The sequence below is a fragment of the Alternaria rosae genome (genome assembly GCF_020736505.1).
Source record: "Alternaria rosae strain MPI-PUGE-AT-0040 chromosome Unknown BKA58scaffold_10, whole genome shotgun sequence".
Lineage (NCBI taxonomy): Eukaryota > Fungi > Ascomycota > Dothideomycetes > Pleosporales > Pleosporaceae > Alternaria > Alternaria rosae.
Window position 1 is genome coordinate 553,937 of NW_025763579.1, and position 25,347 is coordinate 579,283.

At 53.6% G+C, this 25,347-nt stretch overlaps 10 protein-coding genes across 10 annotated transcripts; 5 read left to right on the forward strand and 5 right to left on the reverse strand.

Moving 5' to 3' along the window:
• The first annotated feature begins 516 nt into the window (after positions 1 to 516).
• Positions 517 to 2,912, forward strand: BKA58DRAFT_345872 (major facilitator superfamily domain-containing protein). The gene is made up of 3 exons (XM_046168420.1): positions 517 to 1,009; positions 1,081 to 1,396; positions 1,450 to 2,912. The coding sequence occupies exons 1-3, from the start codon at positions 667 to 669 to the stop codon at positions 2,774 to 2,776; spliced, it is 1,986 nt and encodes a 661-aa protein (XP_046021243.1). The 5' UTR covers positions 517 to 666; the 3' UTR covers positions 2,777 to 2,912.
• Positions 2,913 to 5,511, reverse strand: BKA58DRAFT_392223 (uncharacterized protein). Its single transcript, XM_046170988.1, has one exon. The coding sequence runs from the start codon at positions 5,309 to 5,311 to the stop codon at positions 2,963 to 2,965; it is 2,349 nt and encodes a 782-aa protein (XP_046021244.1). The 5' UTR covers positions 5,312 to 5,511; the 3' UTR covers positions 2,913 to 2,962.
• A 45-nt stretch (positions 5,512 to 5,556) lies between these two features.
• BKA58DRAFT_40122 (ATP10 protein-domain-containing protein) lies at positions 5,557 to 6,889 on the forward strand. The gene has a single exon (XM_046171653.1). The coding sequence runs from the start codon at positions 5,660 to 5,662 to the stop codon at positions 6,641 to 6,643; it is 984 nt and encodes a 327-aa protein (XP_046021245.1). The 5' UTR covers positions 5,557 to 5,659; the 3' UTR covers positions 6,644 to 6,889.
• On the reverse strand, positions 6,736 to 7,635 carry BKA58DRAFT_40125 (uncharacterized protein). The gene is made up of 2 exons (XM_046171656.1): positions 7,516 to 7,635; positions 6,736 to 7,445 (listed from the first exon to the last, which is right to left on the reverse strand). The coding sequence occupies exons 1-2, from the start codon at positions 7,576 to 7,578 to the stop codon at positions 6,828 to 6,830; spliced, it is 681 nt and encodes a 226-aa protein (XP_046021246.1). The 5' UTR covers positions 7,579 to 7,635; the 3' UTR covers positions 6,736 to 6,827.
• A 216-nt stretch (positions 7,636 to 7,851) lies between these two features.
• BKA58DRAFT_443598 (ribosomal L29 protein-domain-containing protein) lies at positions 7,852 to 8,539 on the forward strand (the record flags this gene model as incomplete). Its single annotated transcript, XM_046173991.1, has 5 exons — positions 7,852 to 7,899; positions 7,995 to 8,009; positions 8,071 to 8,135; positions 8,193 to 8,345; positions 8,398 to 8,539. 5 exons carry the CDS (start codon positions 7,852 to 7,854, stop codon positions 8,537 to 8,539), a joined length of 423 nt encoding a protein of 140 aa, XP_046021247.1.
• A 348-nt stretch (positions 8,540 to 8,887) lies between these two features.
• Positions 8,888 to 10,992, reverse strand: BKA58DRAFT_40190 (phosphomevalonate kinase). Its single transcript, XM_046171693.1, has 2 exons — positions 10,591 to 10,992; positions 8,888 to 10,197 (listed from the first exon to the last, which is right to left on the reverse strand). The coding sequence occupies exons 1-2, from the start codon at positions 10,866 to 10,868 to the stop codon at positions 9,069 to 9,071; spliced, it is 1,407 nt and encodes a 468-aa protein (XP_046021248.1). The 5' UTR covers positions 10,869 to 10,992; the 3' UTR covers positions 8,888 to 9,068.
• A 933-nt stretch (positions 10,993 to 11,925) lies between these two features.
• Positions 11,926 to 15,956, forward strand: BKA58DRAFT_40201 (uncharacterized protein). The gene has a single exon (XM_046171698.1). It carries the CDS (start codon positions 12,057 to 12,059, stop codon positions 15,927 to 15,929), a length of 3,873 nt encoding a protein of 1,290 aa, XP_046021249.1. The 5' UTR covers positions 11,926 to 12,056; the 3' UTR covers positions 15,930 to 15,956.
• A 964-nt stretch (positions 15,957 to 16,920) lies between these two features.
• BKA58DRAFT_40315 (uncharacterized protein) lies at positions 16,921 to 17,696 on the reverse strand. Its single transcript, XM_046171769.1, has 2 exons — positions 17,292 to 17,696; positions 16,921 to 17,205 (listed from the first exon to the last, which is right to left on the reverse strand). The coding sequence occupies exons 1-2, from the start codon at positions 17,493 to 17,495 to the stop codon at positions 17,053 to 17,055; spliced, it is 357 nt and encodes a 118-aa protein (XP_046021250.1). The 5' UTR covers positions 17,496 to 17,696; the 3' UTR covers positions 16,921 to 17,052.
• A 516-nt stretch (positions 17,697 to 18,212) lies between these two features.
• Positions 18,213 to 20,834, forward strand: BKA58DRAFT_392236 (uncharacterized protein). The gene is made up of 3 exons (XM_046170989.1): positions 18,213 to 19,783; positions 19,881 to 20,325; positions 20,382 to 20,834. The coding sequence occupies exons 1-3, from the start codon at positions 18,423 to 18,425 to the stop codon at positions 20,613 to 20,615; spliced, it is 2,040 nt and encodes a 679-aa protein (XP_046021251.1). The 5' UTR covers positions 18,213 to 18,422; the 3' UTR covers positions 20,616 to 20,834.
• A 1,649-nt stretch (positions 20,835 to 22,483) lies between these two features.
• BKA58DRAFT_323419 (SH3 domain-containing protein) lies at positions 22,484 to 24,280 on the reverse strand (the record flags this gene model as incomplete). Its single annotated transcript, XM_046167913.1, has 4 exons — positions 22,484 to 23,767; positions 23,822 to 23,984; positions 24,050 to 24,133; positions 24,189 to 24,280. 4 exons carry the CDS (start codon positions 24,278 to 24,280, stop codon positions 22,484 to 22,486), a joined length of 1,623 nt encoding a protein of 540 aa, XP_046021252.1.
• Between the last annotated feature and the right edge of the window lie 1,067 nt (positions 24,281 to 25,347).

The following is a 25,347-nucleotide window of genomic DNA, read 5'->3' on the forward strand; positions in this document are numbered from 1 at the left end:
AGGAGGCGGGTCCTTTCAACGCGATGCAAAGGAGACATGACACTCAAGCCACGTTCAGATAGCCCGGCTATCATCATGAACACCATCGGCTGCAAGCAGCCTTCACTGGGAGCGTGTGTGGATGCTGCTGGGAAAAGCTTGAGAAAGCTTGGAAAGGCTCGACACGCATTCGATCCCTATCAGCCCATTCTGCAGCTACCATATCATCACCATGGCGTACGGGTGGCCTCGTCTGACAGTCGTGACAGTCGACGATATCGCTGCAGTCTGTACCAATCGCGACCTGACGACTCAGCCACTATTTAGCCGGTGAGATATCCATCGCTCGACAAGCGTTATGATTGGCCCGCGAAGGACGCTCAACTAGGTATAGTCGCATTCTCCTAGGCGCAGCACAATCCTCTTACTCGCTCCCATGTAGAGACCCATATCATGTCCCGAATGCAGCTTAGACTCCTTGGTGTGGCTGTTGAAAGCCTGAGATTCAGTGCAAAGCCACGCAGGCTCCGCGATTCTGTGCTTTCCTAGTTGGGCGAGCATCCCGCAACCACAGACAGAATGTAGTACATAAGATGGGAACATCTGCGACGATGGAGTTAATTAACTCATCTGCATCTGTTTCCCCTGCATTCATCTTTTCACCTTTTTTTCTTCTGGTTTCCCAGCATGGCGATTTATCTCTTCAAGCTCGTCCGAAGAAAGCTACGAGAACGCGAAGCCCAAAAGGCTATCCCAACTACAGATGACTCGCATCTAGTACCCGAGCCAGCTCCAGGACAACAACTCCAAGACCTTTCCGCCGGGCACCGTCATGGACCTTCACAAGACTCAACAGGGAGCCATATCAACTTCCTCACCCCAGAAGAAACAGCACGTCAGAAAGCAGAAGCGCGCCAAAGAAACATCCGACAGTGGAAATTGATGCTGGGGCTCGTATTGCCGAACTTTCTGGCCGCTATGGATGTTACTATCGTGGCTCCTGCTATTCCACTTATATCAACTCATTTCGGTATGTTGATCCGCTCATGCTATTCAGTCCCCATCTACATCTATACCTAAGTACTAACACAACCCCCCCAGACCAGCTCTCCGGAAGTTTCAACTGGCTAGTAGCCGCCTACACGCTCACATTCACCACCTTCATACCCGCTTCAGGCCAACTAGCCGATATTTACGGTCGCCACTTCGCACTCCAATTCGAAATGTTCTGGATCACCATCGGAAGTATAGTCTGCGCCACGGCTCAGTCCTGGAGTATGTTACTTGCGGGTCGTGCATTACAAGGGCTAGGCGCGGCGGGTATAATAAGCTTGAGTCGAATCATAGTGTCTGATGGGGCGACCCTGGCGGAGACTTCGAGAAGTACCTCTATATTATCTTTGATCAGCGGATGCAGGTAGGTTTCTTTGCATTTTCCAATCGAAATATTTATGCTGATGACATTACTAGTTATGCCGTCGGTCCAGTCATCGGCGGCTACCTCGCAGACGCAAGCTGGCGCTACGTATTCGTCCTCCCCATCGGCGTCGCAGTCCTCTCCATGCTCTTCATCTTCTTCGTCATGAGAAAAGAGCTAGTCTGCGGCCGTACCGCCGTCTCGCCAGGTCAATCCCGGCGTCTAGGCTACATCTCCGGGCTCGCAATCATTGACTGGCCCGGTCTCGTCATGTTCATCTTCGGAGTCGGCTGCATAATCCTCGCTATCCAATGGGGCGGGACGCAATACTCCTGGAACTCAGCGCCCGTCATCGCTCCCCTCGTTGTCGGAATCACACTCTGCATCGCCTTCTTCACTTACGAATACCTCCTCGGTCCCAACCGCGCAGTCGCCCGACTCTTCCCCCGCCAAATCCCCATGATACCCTCTACCCTTTTCCGCAAGAAAGACACAGCCCTCCTCATGATTGTAAACTTCTCCGCAGGCATCTCCATGGTCTGCGCCTTCTACTTCCTATCCTACTACTGGCAGTTCGCAGAAGGCTACTCGTCGAGCCAAGCCGGCGTGCAACTCCTGTACTACACACCCGGTCTGGGTGTCGGTGTCTACATCGCAGCTAGACTGTGCAACCAGTGGCTACGACAAACCTTTGTTCCTTTACTCATCGGTTCGGTTGTTGAAGCTGTGGGTCTGGCGCTGTTGACATACGCGATTTCTATTCGGCATGTCACGATGGTGAAGGTGTTCCTTGCGGTGGCGGGTGCGGGGACGGGATTGCGCTTTATGCCGGTTGTGCTGCATGCAGCGGGGATTTGGTCGACGCGCGTTCCTAGTATGCAGTCTCTGCTTTCTTTCATGGTGCCGTTGGGAGAGACTGTCGGTATCGCTATGATGGGGTCCGTCTTCTCGAACAAACTCACCACTTTCCTAGCTGGGATCAACAATTCTGGAAGCAATATCGAGCTACCTGCCACCGGAGCACATGGCCTCGACCTCTTGGACAGTTTTCCTGCTGCAGTCAGGAGTGAAGTGCAAGAAGCGGCTGCGAAGGCAGTTATGTGGTCTTTGATCTCTATCATGCCTTTTATGGCTGCGGCGATTGTTGCGTCGTGCTTTTTGGGGAATGTGTGGATTGGGAAAACGGCAGAGAAGGGTGGAGAGGGGGAGACAGATAAACCTGCGCAAGAGGCGGAGATGGGAAAGGTTCTGTATGGAGTTTATGTGGTTGCGTGGTTCATGGGAAGGCTTGAAAAGCAGAAGCAGGATCTGGATGTCAATATAGAGGGTGATGGGATGAAGAGAAGGAACCATGACACAGTTGGAGAAAATAGAGTATAGAGATAGCGATAGATGAGCGTGGATGCAAACGTGTTTATGATTTTGTATTCTGCTTTGACCTGGAGCTCTCTTGATCGATGTCCAGCCGGTACCAATAGCAAACCTCCTTTTTCATGGGTTCTCTGCCCCCGTACTCACACCCAATCATATTCCGTGGTCTCCGCGATCCTCAATGTTTGTCGTCCTCTAACAGATGCGCTCACTCGGTTCTCTCCATGGCACACCAAGAATCTCAAAGATCTTCTTCTCGCTCCTGCCCTCAACCAAAACACCTTCATTCAACTTCCCACCCCGCTTCCCTCTGCGAACATCCCTATATAGCCCCTTCTGATTCAACCTCATGTTCTTCTTGCGAGCCAGCAGCCGAATACTGCGGTTGAAGATGTCGTTGCCAGTGAAGTATATGAGCGCAGCACCCATCTCCTCCTCGGGAACAAGAAGAAAGTCCATCCTGCGCCAGACCTTCGAAGTCGGGAGACAGGAAGCCCCGTGCCACTTCGAACCCGTGGGGTCGTCAGATCGAGAAGTCGCTAGGGAGGCTTTCAAGAAGCCGGTCTTGTAGAGACGAGGGACGAGAACATCGAAGATCGTTTTCCGCATAGCGGTAAGTGAAGCGTCCGGCTTCGTGAGTATCATGTCGATGTCACCTGAGTCTTTCGCGCCGCGACGATAGCTGCCCATGATGGTGGCTTTGAACTTGGGGTCGATCTTTCTCAGCTCTCTGATGACTACGGTGCCATGGGCCTCGACTTCAGCACGCGGTATCCGGAAGTTGAAGTCGTCGTAGTGTTCTACACCAACCTTGTTGCTCTCAGTAAGATTCGCTTTGGTTCGGAGATCTTCCAGTGTACGATAGCCAGACCGGATCCACTTGTTGGCCTGAACAAGTCCAGCGCCATAGACACCGAGGAACAAGCCGAGTACTACGTCAAGAGGATCATCTCGCGTACTTTCAAGTCTGCGGAGACGATTGGTGAGTACAATCTCTTCAATCTTCTTGGCTAGTCGCCCACCAATGAAAGGTAGGGCTGCTGCTTGTTTTGCAGTGGTGATCTTGACCGTTTGATTTTTCAGGGTAGTGATACATCTGCGGTAGCTGAGCATGCGCCATTGATCCTGCATCTGATCGTAATGCTTGCACATCTGATCCAGGATCTCGATAGTACGGGCGTTCGGGTTCTGAGACGTATAGCCGTTCGCACCCGGGTCCATACACTGGAATACGTTTTGGTTGAACGGCCTCTTGTTGCGTAGAGCAGACGCTTTTGAAACAATGTTAGACTGCTTTGGTAGCTTAGGCGCCGCGACTACGGGCTCCTCATCGGTGCCTGAGTCGTCTGCATCTTCCATGCCACTTGCTACTGGAGACTCTGCATCCTCGTCTTCCTCCATCTCTATTGGTAGATGTGCGATAGCTTTGGTTTCCAGTATCGCTTGGGAAAGAGCGTCATTGAACCTATCGATGATCTTAGGTTGCGAAGCTTTCGTTGGACTTGAAGACGGCATGACGAAGCTGTCCTCGACAGTTTCATCGAATGAGATATGTGGAGCTATATCTGCTACAGGCGGCGTAGCGGGAACGCTTTCTTCGGTCGGATATGAGTCGGTCGTTCGTGACTCCTTCGCAGCAATCTGTCGCTTTGACGATTTCATTGCCAGTGAGCTCTGCGATGCGGCTGATGTTTGGGATGGCACTACTTGCTCACTATGTTCCTTCACGCTGGGCGCGCCTTTGACCGCAAAGCGCGGTTGATTTGGATCTCGGAGTACTTTATATTCTATACTCTCCGTTATATAAGGCTGGTACTTGACGACCGCAACGTTCTCGGGAATGCCAGGTATGTTCGGATCCCGCAGTAGCTGACTATACGTGTGTACGTCGTAGTCGTCGTCTATTATAACATGTGTGATGTTTTCTTTCCAGTCCTTGACCCAAGCTGCACCGAACTCGATTACTTTGTGTATACGAGAGCGCCGCGGTTCGGTAATATCGTGGCTCGGATAGAAGTATACGATCTTGCCCTTGAGGTACTGTTGATGCTCTGGTCTCAGCTTGATGTTATTTGCTGGTTTGGGCCTCCTTCCTTTGCACTCTCTTGGAATGTCACCCATTCGTATGTAAAATGGAGTAGTGTCTTCGCCAGCTGTCTCGGGTAAGGATGACACTCTCTTCAGAGTACTTTTCGCGCCAACGACAGCTGCTGACCTGGTACGCGGCCTGGTGACTGGCAGCATCTTCGTAAGTTCTTGTTCAGGCGCTGTAGATGAACTCATCGGTTGGTGGGTCGTTTGTCGCTCGTTTGCGCGTTGTTTCCTCGTATGCGCCTCAAACTCTGCTTGCCTTTCTTTCGGGGTTGCACCAAGAAAACTGCTAGTCTGCTTTCTCAAAGCCGGGGGTCGCATGGCTTTCGAATTCTTCAACGCGCGTTCGAGTCTACCCACGCTGTCGTCCGGGATGTCTTGCTCATCGTTGATATCCAAGAGTTCCTGCTCCTTGAAGTAGGCTTTCTTGGCCGCAAGTGTGTTTTCCGACATTGTGTAGACGTCTAGGAGTCAATGAGTCTTTGCGACTAAAGTCATGTTGTTCCGAATTGGGCCGTTGGGTCGAGTAGCAACGTGGGCGCCGCTTCAATACTTCCAAGGTAGTCAAGGGAATGGATGGCGAACGCACAGTTGCCTATCGTAACGCCACTTGTATCGTGCGCCTGGACCGTTAGCCATTTCATAGCTTAGCGGGCAATGCGCTGGTGAGAATGTAGAACGTCACCGACGCAGCAGCGCGTGACGCGAAAGCACGTGGTACTTTGGCCGCTTCTGTGCTAGTTCCAGGCTCACGTTCATCATTTCTCGAGTTTGGCGGGACAAAGACGCTCCACACTCAAAATGCTCCAACCCCGGATAGCGACGCCATTGCGGCGCACGCTCCTTAATGCCTCGTCGATATGTCTACGGTACCAGAGCCGACTCGCAATCCCCTCAATTGCAAGGCAATCGCTCGTTCGACCTTTTACCTCCGCGCACGCCTTGCGCCAGCAAGCACCGGAACCCAAGCCCACCCAGACCTCGCCCACACCCGATCCTAAAGATGAAGATATATTCATTCCGAAGCCACTTGGCCGTCCGATCGGTTTCAGTCGCGCTCCACAACCAGGCGAGAATGCCAGCATCCCCAAAACAAAGAAAGACTACTCTGGCATGACCATGTCGCAACGGAACCTCGAGAAGCGCAAGGATCTGGTCGAAAAATGGGGCACAAACTACTTCCGCGATTTCAAGAATATCCGCAAGTACAGGTCTGGCAAGACGTTCATGGCGAATCAGAGGATCTTCAAGAAGGACGCGGCATTATACTTTCCCAACTTCCACGGAGATACGCTGGAGGGCAAGGACAAGGACACTACGAATGTGCTCGACGGAAAGATCAGCGTTGTGAATGTATTTAGTTCGATGTGGGGGTTGACCCAGGTCGAGACTTTCACAGGGAAGAAAACAAACGCTGCGCTGCACGAGATTCTGGCGCAAAACCCAGGGGTTGCGCAGATGGTTGACGTCAACATCGAAGAGAACACCATGAAGGCTTGGATCGTATCGCTATTCCAGTGGCGGCTGAAGGCCTCCAAACCAAAAGAGGATTGGGGCAGGTACTTCGTGGTCAGAAAAGGTGTTAGTGAGAAGATAAGGGAGACAATCGGGCTTTTGAACGGCAGAGTCGGTTATGTCTACCTGGTAGACCAAGACTGCAAGATCCGATGGGCAGGTAGCGGAGACGCAGAAGGCACAGAAATGGAGGATATGAACAGGGGCTTTACGAAGCTGGTCAATGAGGCCCGACAGTCTCTCCCACAAGCTACGGCCGGAGAGGTTTGATGACGAACATGTAACGATATCTTGTACAGCATACGGAAGACTCTCAATTCCCACGATACCCCAACCCTTTGTAAACATAATCGTAGCCGTACAGGCCCAAGACGCCTTGCGCATAGCATGCTAATGAAAGTCATGAGGATATCCAGCCCGCTTGAACGCCCGAAATGAACACGTGCAACCCAATCTACCTGAACCATAGCAGCATCAAGAAGCAGAATGCGATGAAGCTGCCCAGTATGATGCCGTCTCTGCGCTTCTTTGTTCCAATGCGTCCGATCAAGCTGTTGATGCCAGGCACTTGACTTGCAGCGCCCACTATTCTCCGGTTGATGCTCGTGAGCGTTTCCCTTTGCAGACTGAAGTTCTCTTGTACAGCATACGCCTGGCTGAGGACCGAGTCGGCTACGTTGTGCGAGTTGTCGATGCGATTCCGCTCGTCGAGCATATAGTCTGCCTCCGCTTGCTCTGGGTTCGCGGACCGGTATGCATCAATGTCCGAACGTACGTTGGAGAGCAGGTTTGCCCTGTTGCGGGCTTCGTTTAGGGTAGACTTGAGGCGCGCGAGCTCGCGACGATGGTCTGAGAGTACTTCGCGGTGTCTGGCAAGGTTGTTCTGCTTTACAGCCGACGAGCCGTGGGTCGATTCGGAGTCGAGAAGCCGCGATAGTTGGCCGACAAGACCATCTCTTTGCTCGAGAATTTCCTGCAGCCTAGTCTCGACCCGTAGCTCTTCTTCTGAGGGTTTCGCGGGGATGTTTGGTGTCGAGCCGAACTGCGAGTACGTGTGGAACAGTGTCTCTGTCTGGCATGCCTCGTTAGCAGGGCTGCCGCGAGCGCCGACTAAGTCCGCCGCAGCAGTGAATGGAACCCACTTGTTGTTCGAGCGTGCGCGCTTGCTGGCGCAGTTGCGCCCATCCGCCTCCAGTGGAAGACATGTCGGGGATCACGGTAACTTCAAGGCCGAGGCAGCAACAATGGTTCCTGGACTTCTGGCATGATGAGGGTCGCACCTGCCCTGGCGCGGGCTACGCAATGCACGGCCAAGGCGCTAGTCCGTCTTGGTGATCGGCGAATAGTTTAGCGAGGCTCCGGGCGACACACTGATTTCTGACAACACCAAAAGTTCATCGTTGCGACACGCGAGACCCCATCCATATCACCCGGTCCTACTAACTCACAGTCAAAATGGTACGTCGATGCTCTTGTTCATGCGTTTGGTATCAGGATTGCGTCGCGCAGCTGTCGAACTGCTGGCAGTGAGGGGTCAGGCCGTTGCACCCTCCGCTAGTGGTGCTGCGCAAGATTTGATACTTCACGATTGAGAGAACCTGTGCTGACTTGCTGCCTCCAGTCTACTCCCAAGGTCGTACGTACACCCTCGCTCGCGCAAACACCACCGTCCGATCTCGTGCTCACAACCACCGCAGAAGACCGCCCAGCTGTGGAACAAGTCCAAGGATGAGCTCGCGTCCCAGCTCACCGACCTCAAGTCGTACGTCGCCGAACCCGGAACACTGGCAGGGGACATGGAATGCTGACGGATGTAAAGGGAGTTGATCCAGCTCAGGACCGCCAAGGTCACCGGTGGCTCCAACACCAAGCTCACCCGCATTCATGATGTCCGCAAGGGAATCGCTAAGGTCCTCACCGTCATCAACGCCAACCAGAGGGCTCAGCTCAGGCTGTTCTACAAGGGCAAGAAGTGCGTTTAGGCCGACTCGGAAGCTCCTGGACCAATTTCTAACACTGCCTAGGTACACTCCTCTCGACCTCCGCCCCAAGCAGACCCGCGCCATCCGCCGAAGACTCACCAAGCACGAGTCTTCGCTCGTCACCGAGAAGCAGAAGAAGAGGAACACACACTTCCCCCAGCGAAAGTACGCCGTCAAGGCATAAGCGCGCTTTCGTGAAGGTGTTTCTCTTTTCTTCCTTTGTCTCTCATGAAGCATTGCATTGCCGGGGCTTTTCCAACAGCGAGCCACCAGTGTACCCTTAGTACCATACTCCAACGGGGCGAGGAAGGTGGTGTAGCGAGTGGAATGGACGGACAGGGCGATCTTTAACGGAAATGGGTTGGCGTCCATGTCAAGATCTATGAATAAAAAGTTCAGACAAGCACGGAATGATACCTCATGAATTGTGAAGGAGTTTTACATTGGTTCTACAACTCCATGAGTAACGTTCAGTGCGCCTGAAGTATGAATTACGACTTACCAAGTATGCCCCTGTCTCTGCACGACTTGATCACCTTTGACATTGTGAGCCTTTCAGTTTCCCCAAACGTATTATTCTTATGTTAGTCTACGCGTTTGTTGACGTCTACAGCCACTGTATTAACATAACTTTTGCGCTAAAACTAAAAAGACAACGCTCGCCCGTCTGCTAAAGATATCAACCACTCTACCACATCCTCTTCTTACATCTTTCAGTAAGCCTCCTTCCATTCTGCGTACAAACTGAGGTCTTCCTCCTTAACACCCACCATCTCCTCTCTAACACCGATTACACCCACTTTACCAATCGCCTCAGGGTCTTCGTATTGCGCAAGGGAAGCCTTGAGCCATTCAATGACAGCCTCCTTGTCTTCCACAAGAAGGACTATAGCATCAAAGCCACCAGCACCAGGAACCACGCCCCCAATCACGCCATCGAGTTTGGAGCAATAGTCCAGCAGACGCGTTTGCTGAGGCGGCTCAATAGGCACACCAGACTTCTCGCCCATCTCACGGATCAGCGCGCGATTGCCGTCAATAATCCGTTTCAGCGCGTCGTACTTCGCATCACCATCGCCTTCTTCCTCCGTAGCCAAACGCGTAAGTTCAGCAGCCAACGCCTCATTCCCCTTCTGCAGATCTTTCCAAATCCTCTCCGCTTCCTCTGCCTTTTCCGCTCTCCACGCCAGCACCTTCTTCACCATACCCGGCGTTTCGCTTCCGCAGTCAACATCGCACATGACGAGGCGCACGCCCTTGGGCATCTTGATAGCGGCTTTTTGGATCTCGGTGTCCCATGTTGGGCCCTCGACTAGGGAGCGTAGTTGTGTTGCGAATCCAGGGCTGCTGGGCTGGGGTAGATCGCTCAGCAGGGAGGGCGAGAAACGCTTGTAGAGACATGATCCGTAGACTGCAGAGGCGATGTCGAAACCGCTTCCGACTTTGCCTTGGGCGTGGGAGTGAGAGGCTTGAGCGAGGTTGTGGAGGACTGTTTGGCCCTTTTCGGTGTGTATGTCGAAGAGATCTTTCGGTAGGTAGAATTCCAGAACCGCGGCTGTGAAACTTGTGACTAGTGCTGCGCTGCTTCCTAGTCCTGTCTTGTGCGCTTCTTTCAGGTTCACGTTGAAGTCCTGGAAGCGCGAGACTTTGTGGGGTTGCGATATGATGTTGGAACTGCGGGTGACGCCTGGGTTGGAGTAGTAGGCTTGGTCGGCTAGAATGCGGATGCTGGAGGGCTGGATGAGGGTCTTGGGGAGGAGGGCATGGATGTAGGTGAGGGCGTATGTTAGGGCGGTTTCTATGAATGGGTTGCGGGATCGGGCGATCGATTGTTCGTGGCCACTGGGGAGGTGGTTAGTTGTTTCTGGATGACTGGAGCAAGTATATGCATGATGAAGCTTATGATCAGACCATGCCTATCAATGCAATAGAGTGTCTGGCAGAATGGTACAACAGAGGAAGGATACTGGAAGATGCCGGAATACAAGTAAAGCAGTAACATGGCACAAGACTAAGATTCCCAATGCTATCTTGACATTGCAGCCCCATACCGCAACATCTCCTCAATGAACACGTGATGGAAGGACCAATGAAGATGCTTTGCCCGATTAGGTAGAGATGCAGATGGTCTTGTAGGGGAGTGATACGGAAGGAAAAGCAAAGAAAGGACGACCAATGAGGTGAGACGTTGCAAGCGACGGACATGGCTGATGGAGGGAGGGAAAAGGCACTTACATGCTCAACTGTGTCAAGGTAATGCCTCCATCCTGGCCCTGCGACCTGTATCCGTACTCCCAAATCGCCTCGCGGAACTGAGGACTCGTAACCAGGATCTCATTGATCGTCACGCCGGATCTCGTTTTGATAGGTTCGACAACGGTGTGAATCCTTGCGTCTAAACCGAATACCAGACCTGTGTATTCCCGGTCCAGTACGAGGTAGCCACCCGCAACTAGTACCTTTGCTGGGCAGGAAACGGCCTTAGGGGTCAACGGCGCGTCCGATGATGACATGCTGAAAGTGGAGTAGTTGATGCGATAGGAAGCAGTAGGATCGCGATTAGTCGGATTGATAATAGGCAGCAATATTCGCGCAATGTTGGAGGGGGGCTGGAGATGGCTGTCTCGCGGGGTGCGCAGCGTAGACTAGAGACCTGACTGCAGGCGCGGTGGGTCACTGAGCTTCTGCCACGAACTCTTGCAGCTGCCGGTATACACCGTTTCTTCGAGGGCACCAAGTGCGGTTAGAAGAGATTGTCGCGATGATAATAACTTTCGTCACGTGCACGTGTACGGCGCTGCAATTCACATGCAGCAGTTCGCCTCCGATGGGCACAGCGTATGGGACCGGAACGGCGGATTTAAGCCATCAGGTGCTAGTCAAATCCTGCAGCAGGCCAGATCCATGCGGGGTGCAGCCGTGTTCTTCTCGTCGTTCTGTCTGAGTCATCCAGAGTTCGATGGGCGTCCTGGACGGCGCGGTACCACAATCGTACCGGCTCCGACGTTACCAGGGACGCGAGAGAGCGCGAGTCGACGATTGGGTCGGAGGCGTATGTCTCACTCCCCGAAGGACACGTCGCCGGGCTCGCGTGAGCGAACGCTAGGCAAACGTGGGTTCAGCGCGACTTGCGATAATTTTTCGGCCAATTTTAGCGTCCATTGCATCGGTCCTACCTTTTCATGACGACTACGAACTGTGCGCTCGAAGCTTCCTTTTGACTCCCGCTAACCAACTTGCCTCCGAGGCTGACAATATCTCTCTCCAGGCCACCGTGCGCCTTGCTTTTTCTCTGTCGCATCCCCTTCTACTTGTAATAGAATTGCGACTCCTTCCGAGTATTCGACTACACAGACTTGGGGCGTTAAGGTTCACTAAACACCGGCCAATTTCCCCACAAACACACCCATTCCTTACACCCGAAAGCGCGTTTGTTTGACGGCCATCGTCAAATGAACCTGCACCGACGCGTAGGGATCTCGAGAATAGTAGGTGCTCTCTCCGCCAATTGTCAACAACTGCTTTTACCATCGCGACACGCGCACGCGAGGCACAAAGTTGTTGCCTAAATCACAAAATTGGTCGCGGGCCGATGCCCAGTCGCTCGGAGCATTTCCACCATCGGAACCACGCCTGAGGGAAACCACGCTGACCATCGACAGTCTCACCCTATCCATCTGGAGGGCTCCTCAAATTCCTAAATGGTGTTTAAGAGTTTCCATCTCGCGCGCCAGAGTCTTGCCAAGGGCTTTACTCACGGTTATGCTCAATCAGTAGTTGCTGGTGTTAGCCAGAACAACCCCCTTGCCTCCCTCCAACACGACCGCTTCCGCAAGGGCCTCAAGAATCAACATGCCTTCGCCTCGACATCGTCTACAACGAGCGCGCTCAAGGCGCTCGCCGCCGGACAACACGACCACCAGGACTCTGGTCTAGCCGCATACTACACAGCATGGCAGAAACACCAGCAGAAGACGGAGGACAAGGAGTGGTCGCAGTTCCAGTTCCGCAAGCTCATAGAATGGGACCCTGCCAGCTCCAAGGCTGCGGCGGAGGCCAAAGAGAGCAGTGTTGCGATTGAAGAGGTGGCAGAACCGGTTCCCGCACGTGCCGGTGTTAACCGCGCATACAGCACCAGCCAAGTAGAGGACTTCAAGAAGGCTGTTGGTGGTGAAGAGGCGGAGAAGATTGCGCTGGCACAAGTGGACGAGGCAATTGCACAAGAGGTGGCACGATACAAGGTCGATAGCGAAGTTGCCCAGACTGTTGAGGAAGAACTTTCGCCAATTGAAGAGGCCCGGTCAGAGTCGCCCGCAACCGTTGCGGACACTCTTGTAAACTCGTCAATTTTGAGCCGCACCGAGTCTACCATCGCCACCAGTCCGATCGAAGCGCACGATGAATACACCGTACAGCTGCAAAAGCTGGCAATCAACCGCAACTATGCCGAAGTCCCCGCTGTTTTCGAGGCCATGCTTCGTTCTGATGTCAAGCCATCAGCCACCGCATACAATGCTCTCCTATCTGCTGCGATTCACCTTCCCCGCGCCCAGCATCAGGTCGTCCCCAAGGCCCTGGATGTCTACTCTGATATGCTTCGTCGACGTGTTGTTCCTGACACTGCTACGTACACCACCCTGATCGAACTCTTATCCGTCCGCTCTCTCGAGGTTGTGTCTCAGAAGCAAAGCTTCGAAGACAGGCGATTACGATATGGTGGTATGGAAGAGGAGGGCAGTTTCATGCTCCAATCTCACGAAACTGATTATGCTATCCTCGCTGAGGATGGATCGCTCTCGGTCGCCATCAGGCTTTTCGATGCTGCAGTCCACGTAGAGACCAACCGATCATTCTCCGAGAAGACCTATCGGCTGCTCATCACCGCCTGCGCGGAGAGTGACCGTGTTGATGACATGGTTCGAATCTACTCTCACATGGAATCCCACAGTGTGACCCCGGCTGCCGAGATGTTCGTTCCAATGATTCAGGCTTTCGGCAAGTCTGGCGATCTGAAGAGCGCCGTCGAGTGCTACGACGAGTACAAAGCTCTGGCGATCTCAAACGACAACGGCGAGCTCGACATCGCTAGGAGAGACAATGATGTGTACGCCGCTCTTGTGAAGGCGTACACGGTATGTGGCCGCATTGAAGGAGCTGAGAAGTTCCTGTCCAAGATCGAGAATGCGCTCTCCACTCCAGAAGACGTCACCTCCGTCCGTGACATTGTCGGTCTCAAGGCCTTCCTTCCCGAATGGCTAAGGAACGGTGCTTTCGACCAAGCCTACGTGCATGCAACCGAGTATCTCAGCCCACAGGCGCGTCAGATCGCTATGGCTGCTATCTGCATCAAGGCTGCGGATCGTGATGCCGTAGAGATTGCCACTCAGGCTTTCGATGATCTCCCAGCTGAGGTTGACCTGTCACGGCCAGCTATGGCGATGGGTGCTATGCACATTCGCACTGGAAACATCGAAGCTGCTGAGGTCTTCTGGAGGATGCTCGAGCTCTCTCCCACCAAGGCCGACTTCATCGAGCCTACTGCTATGCATAGTATTGCACTAATTGGTAGTGGGCACGCGGAGCGCGGTCTTCGTCAAGGACGTCAAATGTTTGCTCGCATACGGGACTCTCAGTCTGGCTCTAACCAAGCTAAGATGGAGACCGTAGAGCACATCGACGAGGCTATCGAGGTTATGGGTCAGTTCATGATGAAGCGTGGTATCTTCCTTCCGCCGCGGGCTAGCATGGAACTGATGTGGACGATGATTGAAAACGGCGGCCTAGTCACCCCAGTTGCTCACCACCTACTTGCTGGAATGGGACCTGAGGCCATCGTTCAACTCAACTTCGACGACATCACGCTTCTAATGCAGGTTCAATCTGGAATTCTACTCCAGGAGGCCGAAGTTGACGTTGCTCACGTTGCACGGTTCGCCCATCTTCTCGAAGTCATCGCCGCAAATGGCACACCAGTCAATAAGACAACTTCCGGTCTTGTTGAACAAGTGCTTACCAAGCTCGACAGGGGCGATCTCCAGCACCGATGGTACGCTTACAAGCATCCCGCTCCGGAGGCTTTGTACTCACCAGCACCGTTCGCCGCCTACCCTGTCCAAGCCCCTATCACCCCATCAGCTCCTACGTTCGAGGACCAATACGACCCTTACGCCGCATCTACCGACAACAAGGGCTCTGTTGCCATCACCGAACTTCTGGAAAAAACTCACGGAAGATCATCATCTCACCTCAACGAGGCTCTGATGAAGTTTAGGAACATGCGCCGAGCTGGCCGCCACCCTCGATTCTTCACCTATGCTAAGCTTATCACCGCCGCTGCCAAGGAAGATCGCCTGACTCTTGCTCATGATATCCTCAACCTCGCCAAGCAGGACGTTCCCCTCCTACCTCAGTACCGCATTGTGCGATACGGCTGGGTAACGATCCTGGACGCCATGGTCGCTGCTTGCCTTACTTGCAACCAGCGTGATCTTGCGGGAAGGTATCACCAGGATCTGCTTGAGATGGGTGCTGCGCCGACAGCCAACACCTTTGGTCTCTACATCACCACACTCAAGGAGTCGACCAAGACCTTCGATGAAGCGACTGAGGCAGTCAAGATCTTCCTCCGCGCCAAGTCTGAGGGTGTTGAGCCTTCTTCCTTCCTGTACAATGCTCTGATTGGCAAGCTTGGAAAGGCCCGACGCATCGACGACTGTCTGTTCTACTTCTCTGAGATGCGCAATCTCGGCATTCGCCCTACCTCCGTCACCTACGGTACCATTGTCAACGCTCTTTGCCGTGTCAGTGACGAGAAGTTCGCCGAGGAACTGTTCGAAGAGATGGAGAGCATGCCCAACTACAAGCCGCGCCCTGCGCCCTACCACAGCATGATGCAGTTTTTCTTGACCACCAAGCGTGATCGCAGCAAGGTTCTCAACTACTACGAGCGTATGCGTGCTAAGCGCATCGAGCCTACGACGCACACGTACAAGCTCCTCATCGACACCTACGCTACCCTTGAGCCGGTCGATATGGAGGCTGCGGAGTCGGTTCTCGAGCAAGTTCGCAGCGCCGGTGCTGTCCCGGAAGCGGTCCATTACTCATCGTTGATCCACGCCAAGGGTTGCGTCATGCACGACATGGAGGGAGCTCGTCGCCTCTTTGACACTGTCCTCGCAGATAGCCGTGTTCGTCCTCAAGCATGCCTCTACCAGGCATTGTTCGAGGCCATGGTCGCCAACCACCAGATCGCAGATACCGAGGATGTTCTTCGCGACATGCGTGCTCGTGGCGTTGAGATGACTCCCTACATTGCCAATTCTCTCATCCACGGCTGGGCCCTTGCTCACGACATCCAGAAGGCCAAGGCCATCTATGAGTCCGTCTCCGAGAGCAGGCGCGAGCCCAGCACCTACGAGGCAATGACCCGCGCCTATATGGCCGTCGAGGACCGCGCTGCCGCTATGACAGTCGTCAACGAGGGCCTGTCTCGTGGCTACCCAGCTGCAGTCGCCGGCAAGATCCTTGAGCTCGTCGGTGGTGGTCGTGCCCCCGTGTCTGAGGTCGCCGCCTAAGCTATCAACCTCAGTTTCACTCGGTTTCCTTCGACTTTTCGCCTCTTGGCGCTTCAATCATACACTTTTTTACTCCATCTACTGCGACGGCCGAACCAAAAAGAATTTCTCAAAACAGCCCCCGCGCCGCTCGGAGGGTGAAACTTCCAGTGGCGTGGCTGGGCAGCAACATTCAATTTCTTAAAGTCGCTTCTATGTTTTTCAGCGACGGTGTTTATATCCAGGGTCTCTTTTCCTCTAGCGAAACAACAACGATATCCCGCAACTAGCAACGGAGCTGGTGGACTGGATGGGTCTGGCGTCTTGTCTGCATAATGACGGGTGGTTAGGCCTAGTTGGGCTGCCTGATCTTCAAGGTTGGTTGAATGGGGGATATGGGAACGATCATCTTTCTTGTATCTGCATCTCGTCATTGGCATGGTGTTATCTCTGGTGGTTATTGCATCTGCGCGGTCGTTCGACATGGTTTCGCTGTACAATACCCTGGATTATACCATCTCCTCTCTAGATCAAGGTTGGGTTTTCGCGCGGGCGGTAAGGTGTTTTGGCATTGGGCTGAGTAGATAGTTAGGCGGGGTTGATATACGATCTCGTGAGAATGAATGAAAAATGTAATAAGAAATTCTTCTTCGTGTAAAGGTGATGTTTGAGGAAAGAATGGAACCAGTATGCTGCAGGCGATAGACATAGGCACAGAGTCAATCCATTCGAAAGGATATAATTCAGTTCTTAACTGTCAGGTAACAGCCCTCGACCAGGTGTCTCATAAAGGCGTAAAACAAGGCCTAACGCGATGGTCAAACCGTGTTCTAGGCCTTTATGAGACACCTCATCCAAGATTGTTGCCTGTTCTCGACTAGAACTTCTTGGTTTTGATAGCGCCCTATAACGCTGTAACCACAAACTCATAGGCCATGTGTTAAGGATGGATATCACACCCCTACAAGCCTACTATACCTAGCTAGAATCAAGGTCTAAAACGGCTACATTCGCTCAACGCCAGGCTCATGCATGGGTGAAATGCGCCAAACCACCGCTTGTATCAATATTATCAATGTCGTGAATCGTAAAGGCCGGTATGTACAATAGTCCCCCACTCTTATCCTTCCCCATCTCAAGAGTGTCAGTTGTAGTTCCTTGTCTCGGCCGCTTGGTCGGCTTCTCGTGCAAGACGGCTCTCGTTGGCGGCTTGTTGGAGAGTTTGGTTGTTCGTCTGGCGCTTCTGGGCGTCGAGCTTCTTCTGGAGGTCGCCGGATGTGGCTTTGTTTGCGCGTGCCTGGGTAGTGTGTCAGCGGTCATGGTCGCAACTTGCGCAGCTCTCTGTTTGCTATCGCCTTCCAAAGAAGAGTTGTAGGTACGTACCTCTGCTGCAGCGGCGGCGGCAGCCTTCGGATCGTCTTCGCGGTTGCTGTCTCCTAGCGTCCGCGCTGGTCCTCCCACCTTGGGCTTTGACGGCGCAACATTGTTCGGCACAGATGCTTTGGTCGCGGACGCAGGCGCAGACCCGAGTGTGCGCCCTTGGCCTTCGAAGTTGTCTTTGGACTGTTTGCCGCAAAGGTTACCCATCTGTAGTTCCGAATGAGGAGTTGAAGTTATGGGAAGCTGAGGCAAAGGATGTTTGGTTGCAAGAGTCGTAGGCGTAGTCGTCACTGTGGCTGTGCGAAGGTAGGGTCCAAGGTGCAAGGGAGAGTTGCGGAGACATCAGCCTCGTGGCGGGGAAATGTGCATTGCGACGCGTGGGATTGGCGCCAAGTACCCGTCTCTCGGTTCCCGGCTGCAGCATCTCAGGCAGGGTGTAAACTGCGCGTCAAACATTCCCGGCCTGCGTTTGCTCATCTTCTCTCCTCTCTTCTTGAGCGTTCTCGTCGCGTTTGTGACGGCTGCGTATGACGATGATCGCAAACGTCAAGCACTCCGTAGGTGGGTACACTAGAGCGGTAGCGTAATGAGTTCTTCCGCATCCCGTGGATGGAGGACTCTCTGCCCGGTCGCACACGACGATACCGATGCGTGAATCGCCTCGCAAACGTCAAGATTACACTAGACGTCGATAGCGACAGCAAATTCGTCTCGACTGTCATCCAGCCTCGCGATAAGAGTCCTGTGATGCCTGGGCTCGGAACATCCACGATACACATGACCGTCGCGACTTCCAAGGCTGGAGCCAAGGGCCAATGAAGGCGCAGGAGTTGGATATACGCTTTTACGCATCCGGGTTAGGCTCCATTCACTCTTCTCAAGCGCATACCTTCTTCATCTCAGCCAAACCGTATCCTTTCCCTTGTAGTAGGTATTGTAAGGCTGTCTGGGTAGACCCCAAGAGGCATGATTAGTTGTATGTTTTACACTTTCCACTTACCCCTCGTACCTTGCCCGGCACTCTGATTACGCCATCGTGCTTTCCCAATCTTGAGAACCGTGATGGCCTCCGCCATGACTTTTCGACATTGACAGACACACACACTCTGAAACTCCTACCAAGGGCTCGCAAACATGGCTAATAACTGTGCAGACTGCGATCGCGATTCGGCTTTTGGAGACGAAGACGACTTCTGGACTACGGATCCAATGTTTTCCTTGGGTGCGCCGGTGGCAGGGACCAAGCGTGCTGCAGACGATCTGAAAGATGATGCCGCACGAACCCGAGGCCAATCAACCCCGTCCCAGCTTGAACACGGTACTCAATCTGTTGATCCAAGCTTGTGTTGCAATCATTGCCCAGAGACGTGCGACGTGCGTCCACCTAAGCGGAGGGCTTCCGCCCTGAAAGTGACCGAGTATCACGAACTCACCACCGACTCACAACCCAGTCTCGATGCCGACTGTCCTTTTCCAGACGACTGCTTCGAGAAGTTCTGTCAAGAGTGCCATCTAGAGCCTTCTTGCCCTCCAGTGCCTTGCCCTGCCGACGATTGCCCCGAAGACGACGCTTGCTTCGACCCCCGGTGTAACGAGAAAAACGACCATTGCACAGACGACTGTATAGACCCTCAGTGTACAAAGGCCGCTTGTCCGGACCAGTCTTGCTACTGTCAGAAGTGCAACGATCAACCTTTCACTCTGCCTGACTCGCATCACGAGTGTCACTTCGCCCATTCCGCTCCTACGCCCGTCGGTACTGTGTACTGTTACGACACCGCACCTTGTCACTTTCAAGAAGGCTTCCATGGAAATGATGACGGCCTGGGCTCGTTCGAGACATATCCCTGCTTTTCCCAGACTCACGGGTACAACACCATCGCCGACGACCTGACAACAATAGCGTCGAGCGCGCCAACACCAGCGCTGTCGCACAGCAACTATACTTCGCTGGAAAGCGCCTTTACTACCGAGCCTTCGCCGGGCCCTGGCCAAACAGTCTTCCCACCACACTGTTACCTCAACGTTGCTGGCGACCACTGTCACATTGACAACTCGTGCTGCCATGGACCTCAAAGAGCGTGCGGTGACGCACCATCTGCATCACAACAACAAATGGACCTTTGGAACTCGTCGATAGCACAAGGGAATGGTCTAGCGTCCAACTTTTTGAACTTTGGGTTCAATCCCAGCTTACCGACAAGTCCCGTGTCAGCGGACCGCAACTCATTACACTCCTCAAATCCTTTCAGCCTAGACGCCCCAATGATGGGATTTAACGACCAGACATTCCACGATCAGTCGTGGATGCTGACGGGTTCGGCGTTCCCTAACGAGTTGCAGCCAGAGGGCTCATTCGGTGCTGCCAACAAACTCGACTTCCTCGCCTCTGCGGTCCAAAGCGAGATGTTACGGCCCAGCGGGACAACGTTTGCTGGTTCAAGTTCGGCATCTGCTGCTGGAGCGACCGACGCTCAGTCCTGTGTATGCAAATGGTACGTCGGCCCGAAGTGGTTACCTAACTTTCCAACCCGCTTCCACCCACAAAGTGCTAGGCAGTGCATAGAAGTATGAGCTAATCAAAATCTGCAGGCAACATGCGCCCGGTGTCCTCTGCCTTGCTGTCTTTGACAGCCCCGAAGCCCTCCACAAACACATTAAGACCGGACACGTTGACAACTGCACACACTGCTTCTGCCAATGGGAAGGCTGTGAAGCACACTCTAAAGATTTCAAGCAACGCTCTAAGTTGTCTCGTCATCTTCTCGGCCACGCAGGCTACCGCCCATACGCTTGTAGCTATGAGGGCTGTGACAAGACGTTTGCTACCAACCAAGCCAAAGACAACCACGAGAGGACACACACAGGCGAGAGGCCGTATGTATGTGACCGCTGTGGCTACACGACAACCACACATACACAATTGCAGACCCACATTAGTGCGCTGCATGAGGGCAAGAAGCCGCACAAATGCCGATTCTGCGAGTTTACATGTGCCGACTCAAGTAACTTGAGCAAGCACGAGAGGACACATCAGGTACGTCTTCGTAGCCTCACCATAGCAAGAGTACGACTTACTAACAATACCGACAGACTCTCCGACCGTACAGGTGTCCGCACCCCAACTGCACCTTCAAGCCCGACTGTCGCTGGGAGAACCTAAAGCGACACCTGCGCCGTTCAGGCCACTGCCCACAACTGCTAGTGGAAACGAGCGAAGAGTACAAGTCGTACCGCGAAGGCGTTCGACGCGAGATAGACGATTGGCATAAGCGAAATGAGGATGGAGGCCTTGGCAAGGCCGGTAGGAGGAAGGGCAGAGCGTAGATGATACCATTTGATGGAGAGATAACAATAGAGGTGGACTGTGGCGGTGGTTGTGCATTTTGACGACCTTGCTTTTGCAATGCGATGATGCGATGAATTTACGGACTAGCCATGAATACTCCCTTCGGGGTACTATGAAGGAAATCTGGGTTATGCCCTCTTGGGTATAGGGACGGGATTAGAGTTAGGACGATATGATACCTGAAATATGAACGATCATATACCAATCATCGTTGCTTTGCTGTGCTCTTTGTGGTCTGGGTGTTGGTGGACATGGCGGATGGGGACGCTCGCATTCCTTGCCATGTCAACACCACGAATTCGGCATATAGAACACAGTTTGTGTACTTCATGCACGCCCAAGTATACAGCAACCACGATGCATATCATCACCATCACCTCCTTTCACATCGTAAACCAGCCTAACTACAAAACAGCTGCCCCTCATACGACCCTCATACAGCACACATACACCACCTGGACCCCCCCAGCACTTGCAACGCCCCTCCTTCCCTATTTTACCCTCGGCAGTCCAGTAAGTAAGGGATCAAACACGCGTGCCGGGGGTTTGTGCGTTTTGCTCGGAGATTTGCATTCGAGAAACGTGTTGGACGGGGGGTTGAACCGGGGAGGCGGGTTCGGTTGGGTCGGGGCAAAGGGTTTCATGCTTATGCTATAGGTGTATGCTTGGCTATAAGTGACAACGGTGCGTGTTTCGAGAGGGAGTGGAATTAAAGAATGTACCGATACCCAGGGTTTGGAGAAGAAAGGGATGAGAGAAAGGAGATAATGTGCGAGTTTTGAGAGATGGGTAGAGTTGGGCGGATATGGTTGTACTTCGGTGCTGACGTTCTAGAAACGAGGTCGTTGGGTCAACCGGACTGGGCAAAGTGACGATCTTACTGGGGGTCGCACAGCACAAAGCATTCACTGCCCAAAAGACACATGTCGAATATTCCGTACTTCCCATTGCTAAACCTAGCTATCCAAAACGCAAGCAACCACCTCTCCTCTCTCCTCAGCACCCAAAACAGCAAAAACCACCATCCACTAAACAACCACAAACCACCCTCTCTCTCCTACCCAACGGGCGGGATATCGTAGAAATGATAATCAAGATAAAGCATTAATCCTTTTCCACGAGAGTAGGCCTCGGAAGCAAGGTTTTATATACAATATCGCTTCCAGCACTCTCACTCACTCCACAGAAAACAATCAACAGCAAGAAAGGAAAGGTTGCGCTGCATGGAATATGCGGCGGGGTATAGAACAAACGTCAATCAGCCAGGTGGGTAGGTAGGTTCAGGGTCGTTTTGTACCGGAGTAGATGCGTGTGCTTGGCGTGATTTACTGGAGAACGTCGAAGAAGGGTATTTTTGTAGCGCAAAGCAAAGGCTTGCGCGACATGGCGATTTAAGGAGCGTATTAGACACTAGACCCGAAGGCAGTCTATGGTTCGCGCTGATCGTGACAAAGCAGAAGGTAAAATGGTCCAGAGGTCGTGGCGTATTCGCTGGGTCTCAAAGGACCCCTGGAGGGGTAGCACGACGATCGATGATCGGGAGTGTGACGGTAGGACCAAGAATCGAAAATATCGCAAAACGGAAGGAGCAACGCGTAAATCAAACATCATCGTGGCGACATTACTATTTGGAGACAGGGTCGGAGCCGATAAGTGTACTAGACCCCAGGGAGTGGACGTCTGGTGTGCTCGAGAGTAGTGGCCGTGTTAGCGAACTGGGTGGTGCTGCGGATGCGACTCGACTTTTGCCCTTTCCATACCGCGCGTAACGTGGTGGGCGTTCTGAGGTTGGAGATGACAAGGGAGCAACTAGGGAGCATTAACAACCCAGGCACAAAAGGATATCTTAAGGGCTTGGAGGTATTCGGTCACCTCCGCTCCCATGCCCGCCAGAGTCTGTGCTGTCGCCTTCGATTGTCTTCCTCCAGTGCTGTGGCAAGCACACGCAGACCAAGGGGAAAGCCTTGATCTCGCTGTCGGATTCGACGGGTGATCGTCGGCCTCCGTTGCTTACGCCCGAGTCGCGTTGCTCGGCTTTTCGGGCTTCCCACTGCTCTGCCGATTCGGAAAGTCTTACACCTGTCGCCCAGCCGTCATCCCAGATACCGACAACCTTGAGCATATCTCCTCTTTCTAGCTCGAACTCGTCACCGGCACGAGGCTGGTAGGCCCAGAGAGTGGCAACAGTGTCGTTCGGGTGGATATCGTCCTGGGAATAGTAGTCTTTGAAGAACTGTAGCTGCTCGGACTGGCCGGAAGCGACGCCATCCGGACTGGAGAAGTTACGCGTCTGGTCAGATCCAGAGAGTGGTGAAGAGCTCGCTCCGAGAGCAGAGTGGCTGGATAGAGAACCTTGTCGTTTGGGGAGGTTACCGGCGAGATGGCCACGTATCGACTCGGGTGAATCATAGGCACCGAGTTGCGAGCCACCGTATGCGGTCATACGGCCACCTCGGTCGCTGTTCTGGCCTGAGGATTCTGATCCTTCCAAAGCGGACATACGCTGAACACGCGCACCAGGGAGAATCGTAGCGGGCGATTGGCCGTCGCCTCCATAGCTCATAGGTGGCATGGGTCCCTTGGGAGAATGGCGTCGCGATGGGGATGGGGTGTTGAAGACGCTTCCAGCCTGGCTATTCTTCTTGTGCCGCATGCGCATACAGCAGAAGATGGCGGCTGCGATAATTACCGCAGCGCCGACGAGTGATCCAATGACGATACCAGCGATGGCGCCCCCAGAAAGACCAGAATCACCTCCACCAGATTCGGCGCCGGCTGTGGAGCTTGGGGAAGAGGACGAAGTGCTTGAAGGAAACACTGGAGGCATCGAGACGGTTGTAGGCAGGTCAATGCCTACGCAGCGCGACTCGACGTTTGCGTTGACGCAGCAAGAATCCGTAGAGTTGACGGTGCTAGTGGAACAGAAGAGGCAAAGTCCTTGTAGGTTGCCATTGTATCCACATTCGCTGGGCTCGTTTGCGGTCGCGTCGATGCAGCTACTGCTGAGAGAGTTGGCAGGGTTGGAGCAGCGGGCGAAGTCAGAGCGGATTTCCGGGACTGCATTGTTACCAGGTGTGCCGCAGAGGTCCGGGCTTGATACAATGACCTGTTCGCTGATGGCAAAATCGGCCTAGGTTGGTCAGCATTTCGACGAGGTACAGGACCGCAAAGATGGTCTACATACGCAGGCACCAGCACAAAGCGGAGTCGCTTCCGTGTCGCCGAGTCCACAGCTGTTCTTGGAGGATTGGATGATGGCGTTGCAAAGGACAGTCGTTGTGTAACGAGCATAGAGATTGGTGGTGCTGGTAAGGTTGACGCTTGAGCATCCCAATATATTCTCGTACCTGGGACGTGTTAGTTTTTCTGGTGCACATGAACAGTCGCGTGGTACGACTTGAACTAGACTGACTGTCGCTGTGCATATCCGGTACCGATGTAATTCTTCAAGCCCTCGTCGAACGACCGAGTGTCTGACACGTATTGAAGAAATGGACTATGCGCGTTCACTGTTAGCTAACACTCTGTCTATCAAAACATATTCGACGTACAAGTTCCCGGTCAGGTTCGTGTCGACAGAGGCGGAGGAAAAGGCCGGGCAGGCCGTTGAGCCCTGGAGCGACACGCAACTCCGTTGAGCCATTGCGGAGGGTATCGATGTGGCGACGACAGCGAAGACGGCAGCCCTTTTTATTCCAGAGCGGGATTGCTTTTGGGAACAGGAGGTAGTAGTTGGGCGACGATAAGGTTCGGAGAGAATCGTAGCGCCAACATGGTCGCAGCACTGGCACGGGCGCATGCTGAGGATATCTGTACGCGTAGAAGCTGTATGGCTTGTCGATAAATCCAATCCTAGGAAGTGGCCGTGGTGGAATAAGGCAATCGACGATGGCGGGCCAGTAGGAGACGCGCAGCTTCACGAGTCCATTCGCGACATGTAGATAGGGCCTCGGGGATGGGGTATATCTATGTAGGTGTCCAGATGTCGATGCAAGAGTATTAGAAAATAGAGACCGTATCGGTGGGGTGCCGGTCTAAGAAGGGAAGGAGAGGGCCTGGCTCGCAGTGGCAGAAAGAGCGTACTGGGTAGGGAAGCTGCGATGGGCCTCTACAGTGGAGAGAGGAAGGCACGCTTGAGCCTTGGGGGATGGTCAACACGCACGAACAGCGAGGCTACCGCGTCGGCTAGCTCCTGCTTCAGCGTCAGGGATCAGGGGTCCGGTCGTTCTTGGTGTGCGCTGTGATTGGGCTGACCCTGCCGAGGGGAAATGAGATGTACCTGGCCTAAAATTATCCTCCGATGCTTTTCGTCTCAGGTTCCAGGCGACGGATTGCGACTCCAGCTGGTCGAGTGATTAGATATAAAACTGCCATTTATACGACCTCTTCAGCAACCCACCGCATGGCCGCCGTGTGCAGCCTCTCTCGGCGGCAGCCCGCAGCTCTCCATGCTGACCCACAGCCATCTGCAGCGCAATGCAGCAAGACGCATGCGGCATAGCGCCTGCCCGCACACACTAACAGTTGAACCGACCTGCTGGATTAGTCCGCTGTTTCAATACACAAATACTACTGTCCACCGCGCAACCGGTCCGCTGCGGATGGCATTGTTGCGTTGCAGCGCATAATGTCGAGCCTGTGCCTGAGACTGTCCGACCTCAGCACCACCACGTCGCTTTGTCTCATCACACTCCCCGCAATTGTGGACGC